The sequence below is a fragment of the Primulina tabacum genome, chromosome 18 (genome assembly GCF_025594145.1).
Source record: "Primulina tabacum isolate GXHZ01 chromosome 18, ASM2559414v2, whole genome shotgun sequence".
NCBI lineage: Eukaryota > Viridiplantae > Streptophyta > Magnoliopsida > Lamiales > Gesneriaceae > Primulina > Primulina tabacum.
Window position 1 is genome coordinate 4,103,512 of NC_134567.1, and position 7,125 is coordinate 4,110,636.

Consider the following 7,125-nt stretch of genomic DNA (forward strand, 5'->3'; position numbering starts at 1 on the left):
CTACCTAAATAATAAAATCATTCTAGCCCCAATTACATGCTTAAACTATTTCCTTTCCAATTACAATAAAGTTGAGACCTAAGACCCTTGGACTTTCCTCATTGAAGCGAATGTCTCATACTTACGTAACCTCAATACTTAATTACTTCTAACTTATAAAACTTACTAAGTTATCACAGTGTTAATGTTGGACTAACTCTAATAAATCAACTTTACTTATAACCCATAGAATTCTAGAATTTCCATATCAAGGTTTTAGATTTCTTACTTCGATAAAAATCTTAATATTCGTTCACTGGTAACCTATGTTGAACAAAACTAATATCCCTTTTGTTTTTTTATTTCACCCAAAATTTTCGTATGAACAAATATCCCATAAATTTGAAATTCAAATTTATCTAATCCAAATAGATTTGGACAAAGTAATTCCAATACAATATCTGCTTAGCCCCAAGTTTATTAATGACTTTCAAAATTCCTCAAGACAAGGTGCGTCTATCAAATATCATAACCATCAATCACACCCAACTTTCTAGAAAAAAATAAACTCCAACAAAGTAATAATTTTAACTCTAAAGATCACGATTAAAAATTATGATACATCAAACTTAAGTTCCCAAAATTTTGTTAGTTCCATGTCTATTCTTATAACTTAACTAACTGATCAACTTCACCTTAAATTGTCATCACATTAAATTCTTAATTTGCCACAACATTATTTCACTAACACTTAAATTTTCAAGCCCAAGATTGATTCATCTTACAATGTCCTTGATTACCATTTCTTATAATATTATAACCAAGATATCTCAAAATTCCAAATATCCCTTCAAATCTAAATCATCAAAAATTTCGGTCACTTAAACTATTCGCTTCTCACTTACTGCTAAACAAATCCCCAAATTTCTTAAAAATTGCAAAATTAGTTCTTACTTTCCTTGAATATTACCCGATTTATCCTAAATCTCGAAATTCCACAATTACTCATAAGTTGTTCGTGTTCCTAATTTCATTTTATATATTTCTCGTAACATAAAGTTCAATAATTTTAAACTTATTAAACTCAAAATCAATCCACATAACCTTGAATAATTACTGATTTTACCCAAGTGTTCCTCAAAAGTTCTAATTTAATCCTTAAAAATTTTGAGATTGGCAACTTGGCCCTTAAAGTCCTCCAAAATTACATTCTTGCCCCTACAACTTTTCGAAATTTGTGTTTTGGTCCCCATCAAATTTTCGACTTAGCCTCCTTAAACGTTAAAATTCTCGAAATTCAAAATTTAATCCCAAAGTTTGGTAAATTCGAAAATAGTCACTTAGAATTTTATTTTTGCGCTTAGGTCCTTTAAATTATTGGTTATTACAATTAAGTCCTTAAAATTCTCAATTCGTGCAATTCAATCATTAAATCCCACTAGGTAGAGCATGCATCCTAAATAAATTCTACATCTTTATATTTCCAAAGATCGTCGCAGTCTTCGACTCATTAATCCTTACATGGTATCCTCAAAAAGTAATTCAACTAGCAACCACGTACCATCAGTAATTTCTTAAAAATTCTACAAGTCCCAAAAGCATTCATAATTTTTCAAGATTAACTTCTGACCCCAAAAAGTAGAATATCAGTACTACTAACCAAAATCAATATTGACAAATCATTTCCAACCTTTCTTAATGCCCACTAGCAAAATTTTTATTCATGTCCAATTCCACCACAAAGCCAGCATGCATGAAAATCATATAATTTCTCATTTCATGTCGTAACATTCATAAAAATTTTAAAGCATATAATCACAAAACATAACGACAGATAAACATGTACTGCAAAGCATATATCATGTAAACATCCAGGTGATAGCATTAAAAACATTTAAAACATTTAAATCATAAAAGATTACAGACTTGAGGCTTGAAGACTGAGCTACAGAAGCTGGCGGTGGCACAACCCTATACAGGACCCTTGCTCTGATACCAACTGTAACGTCTCACTCATTTCTAAAATTCTAATGGACATTTTTTTTAAAATAAAAGCTCGCATTTTCGAAATAACATTTAAAATAATTGTAATTATCTTACCGTAAAAATAGTGCAGTTTAAATTAACCAAACTCATCCGAAATCATACGTAAACATAAACGAGTAAAAATCTTAAATTCATCAACGTGTGAAAATATTCATCTCCTCTCAATCTCATAAATTGTAATGCGGAAAACATGTGGTCCTCGGGTCGTGTCACCCCACCAAGTCTGCCTACTCAGAGTTCAGGCACCTCCAGTCTCCTCACCATTTAGCTCACCTGCATCACACACGCCTAGTGAGTCTAAAGACTCAACACGCCTGTATCAGGAATAACAAGTACATATACATAGAACACAGCAGTGAAAAATATCATACTCAACATATCTTTCATGAACTTAAAAGCATAACGTAAACGTGTTGTGTAAAATCATATCGTATTAAAGCATGTCATGTCATCATATACGTAAACGTGTTGTGTAAAATCATAATGCCAACATAACTTTCATTAACTTTAAAACATGAACATAAACATGTCGTATAAAATCATATCATGTCAAATCATGTCATCTTATATCATGTCATCTCATATAATCATATACGTGTCAAAACATGTCATCTCATGTTATCATATACGTAAACGCGTCGTGTAAAATCATATCGTATTAAAGCATGTCATCTCATGTCATCATATACGTATACATTTTCTTTTTAATTGAATTCAGTTAATTAGCTGTGACTTTCGTATCATCATGTCAGTCGATGGATCCATCTACGTGTAACCACAGTACTGGGCGGCGGGGACACCAGCGACACTCTCACCCGTCAACTGGGCCTTGACCTATCATATCATCATATCATGTCAATGGAAATACGATCGTCGGGCTCCCTCTGGGGCCTTCTCCCGTAAACAGGCTCCCTCTGGGCCTTTTCCCTCACGATATCTCCAATCATATCATCATGTCATCGTATCATTATATTAATCACAACTAAATTACTTCCTTCAAAACGTGTTATCATATTCATCACTTAATAAAATCATGCATATACGAATTTTTTCATTTAAACCAAGCATGCACCGTATTTATTATAATTTCATAAAAATTCATAAACATGATGCATAAACATTTAAAACGTCATAAAATGTGCGCAGGGCGCTGCCTTGACCAAAATCTCACCCCGGGTGCCAAATGACCATTTTGCCTCTGTAAACCCAAAAATTACTGTTTTCTCCCTAGACGTAAAATTTCACGTCTTTGACATTTTCTTAATTCCATTAACTATAACATATCCCAAAAAATTATTTAAGCCTACATGAACTTTCCCATATTTTTATTTGGCTTAAATCTATGACTTTTAAATTAATTTTTAAAAAGTCACCTATTAATGCGTTTTAATCCCGAATTAAACCAAACTTTAGCATAAAATTCCCAATTTAGAAACTTAGACTTCTAATAATTATTTAAGTTTAAATATAATTTTCTATAATTTTATTAAGCTTAAATCTATGCGTTTCAATTAATTCTTAATTAACGTTTCGTACGGCGATTAAATCCCGGATAAATTCAAAACTCATTATTTTGATTCGAAGCTTACCAAACTCCTTACAATGTTCCAAACATATTTAAAATCATTTCTAGACATAAACTCGAGCCAAATTCACAACTTAACCGAATTGTTTTAAAACTTGGACCGAGGTCCCGGTTTTAAACCGAATCGACTCGAAACTCAACCAAATTATTCCCAAATTTTTCCTACACCTAATAAACATCAAAAAGGCTCTAAAAACATGCAAACCAGACCCCTACACCCCTCGGCAAAAAACAGAAAACGGCTGTACCATTCCTTAACCCCACTCGAACCTCAAGCTCAACACTTCCCCCAAATTTAGCTCCTAGTCCACAACCAAGCAAACCAGCCCTTAACCCACCTCTCCTAGATCACCCTAGGACACTACTGGACTGAATCAATCAAAGGATTCACTCCCATGCAACCTACACACTAAGCCTCCACGCTAGGAGCCGAAGCATCCCCACCGCGAGTTCCTTTGCTCTAGACTCGTTCAGTGCTGCTCAAGGGTCAGGCCAACATCTTTAGAGGTCTCCCAGATCATGGTTCGAACCCATCAGAGGCAGGTCCCATGCCTGGTATCACCCCGACGCCGGCGACTTCCCTCCCCAACTCTCAATCTACTCGACATCCTGCAAAGAACCACCGATCCCACCTATAACTCTCACTCCCTCGGCCATCAGTGACTCCAGCAGCAGTACCACCTGATTCATTGACATAAAATATCCTAAACAACGGCACCAGCAGCCCCTTTACACCATAGTAATAAAAACGTGAGATGTATGCAACAACATACGGTTTTCGTGCCAAACCAAGAGCATAAAAGCTTTGCTATACCAATACTGAAAAGTGCATAAACATAACACACATGACAACACATATATGATGTGAATGATGCAAAAAAGAAGATACATGGCGTGCCTTAGATGTATTAGCGTGAGAAGAATGAAGAGAGGAGCGCCGGAGGAACTTTTTTATTGCAAAACAAGCAAAACCATGGCCTTCAAATAGGAATGATGAAACTGATAGACAATTGCAGCTGGAGGATAATCTCTAATGAAAGGGGTGTCGGTTGGTGGGGAGGGTAGTTGTGTAGGGTAGGTTTAATTAGTTATTAATTAATTACCTAATGGTCCCTAATGGTTTAATTAAAAGCTTAAAAGAGTTTTAAGTCAAACGAGCTTAAAAGTTAGTTCGTTAAATCCAAACACACTCTCGAAAAACATTTCGTGTTGGAAAGATTTTAAAAATATTAACCGAACTCTTAGAAAGCCCTCCGATTTGATAAAATTCGCGTACCGTTAAAAATAAAAATATTGCGGGGAAAAATACCCAATAAATCCCAATTCTTGAAAAATACCTTTAAAATATCTTATATTAATTAATAAAAATTAATCTTGTAATAAAAATAATTTTCTTGAAAATTCTCCGGTCTCCGTTCCTCGTTCGAGAGCGAAATGAAACTTAAAAATCTTTAATGAATGAACCTTTAAAATTTCATGAATTAAATTCTACCATGCATGAATTATGCATAAAATGCATAAAAATATTTAAACACAAATTAACGAAATAAAAATGCTTTTAAAACTTTAAAACAATTTAATAAAATATCAAAGAAATTTAATAACTTGCATGCATGTGGTTCACGTGGACTTTCCGATTTTCAGGACGTTACAAAGACGGTGGCTAGATCTTGTTAAAGACTACGACTGTGACATTGGATACCATCCCGGCAAAGCTAATATAGTTGTGGACGCTTTGAGTAGGAAGCAGACAGTCTTGACACATTTATCAATACAGAGACCTTTACAAGTGGAAATTCAGCGCTTCGATCTTGAAGTTTATGCTAGGGGAGAGGCCTCTAGTCTCGCTACATTGACAGTGCATTCCACTCTACGAGATAGAATTCGAGCCGAACAGTCTAGTGATGAGAAACTGCAGAAATGGAGACAACGAGATGAATTGAAGGGCAGCATGTTATATTCAGTCGAGGATGGCATTATTAGATATCAAGGTCGACTATGGGTTCCTAATGGTGATTCACTTAAAGTTGACATTATGACTTAAGCTCACATTACTCCTTATTCTGTTCATCCCGGAAGTACAAAGATGTACAAGGAATTGCAACTTTTATATTGGTGGTCGGAAATGAAACGAGACATTATACTCTTTGTATCTGAATGCTTGATATGTCAACAAGTGAAGGCAGAGAATCAAAGACCAGCGGAAATGCTTCGACCACTTCCCATTCCAGAATGAAAGTGAGAAAACATTACTATGGATTTCGTGGTAGGATTGCCAAAAAAGTGAAAGGACTCAATGCCATTTGGGTGACAATAGACCTTCTTACTAAATCAACACATTTCCTACTAGTGAAGACACTTTTTCCATGACACAATATGCAGAGCAATAAATTCGAGAGTTAGTTAGACTATATGGTAGTCCAGTGTCTATAGTGTTGGACCGAGACACACGTTTCACTTCATCATTTTGGATGAGTTTACATGCAACATTAGGTACTAAACTACTATTCAGTACCGCATTCCATCCTCAGACCGAGGGTCAGTCTGAGAGAGTCATACAGATATTATAGGATCTACTCCAAGCATGTGTGATCGACTTCCAAAGGAGTTGAAAATCGAAACTACTTCTAGTGGAGTTCATTTACAATAAAAGTTATCAGTCATCTACAGGAATGGCTCCGTACGAGGCACTTTACGGAAGGAAGTGTAGGTCACCCATCCATTGGGAAGAGGTAGGAGAAAGAGCTACAATAAGACCTCAGATGTTTCAGCACTCCGCGGAAATGGTAGCCATGATCCGAGAAAGAATGAAAACTGCTCAGAGTCGACTAAAGAGATACGCGGACCAAAGAAGACAAAATCTTGAGTTTGCAGTTGGTGATCATGTATTCGTGAAAATAGCCCCTATGAAGCGTGTTGTGAGATTTGGCAAGAAAGTCAAACTTAGTCGAAGATTCATAGGACCATTTGAGATACTCGAAAAAGTGGGAGCATTTGCATATCGAGTGGTGTTGCCACTGAATCTGAGGGGTCAACAATGTCTTCCACTTATCGATGTTCCGCAAGTACATGTCAAACCATTCACATGTATTGAAATTTTAACCACTTCAGTTTACACCAAACCTGTCATATGAGGAAAATCCTACCCAAATCTTGGGTAGACATGAAAAAAGGTTGCGAAACAAGATGATAAAGATGGTCAAAGTCAAATGGCTAAATCACTCGGAGGAAGAAGCCACGTGGAATGCGGAGTCAGAGATGAGGATTCGCTATCACGAACTATTCGGTGCGTCTTAATTTCGAGGACGAAATTTTATTTAAGGGGGGGAGGATTTGTAACGTCAAAAAAGTCAACCTTTGTAAACCACGTGCAAACAAATGAATTAAATTATATATTTGTTTTATTTAATTGATTTTAATTTCTTTCATGATGCATATTATATGACTGAAGGTATGAATGCATGATTAAATGATTATATGGCATGATTTCATGAAATTGAAGGATTTTACCCGAA

At 35.4% G+C, this 7,125-nt stretch overlaps 1 protein-coding gene across 1 annotated transcript; it reads left to right on the forward strand.

The window, feature by feature from the left end:
• Nucleotides 1-6,282: 6,282 nt before the first annotated feature.
• LOC142532256 (uncharacterized) lies at nt 6,283-6,907 on the forward strand. The gene is made up of 2 exons (XM_075638575.1): nt 6,283-6,675; nt 6,722-6,907. Exons 1-2 carry the CDS (start codon nt 6,283-6,285, stop codon nt 6,905-6,907), a joined length of 579 nt encoding a protein of 192 aa, XP_075494690.1.
• The last annotated feature ends 218 nt before the right edge of the window (nt 6,908-7,125 follow it).

Bases quoted from the DNA above. Each gene is read 5' to 3' on its own strand.
- LOC142532256 (XM_075638575.1), top strand. From the start codon at position 6,283: ATGGCTCCGTACGAGGCACTTTACGGAAGGAAGTGTAGGTCACCCATC. The intron at 6,676-6,721 runs GTACATGTCAAA...TAACCACTTCAG, and splicing joins CACTTATCGATGTTCCGCAA to TTTACACCAAACCTGTCATA.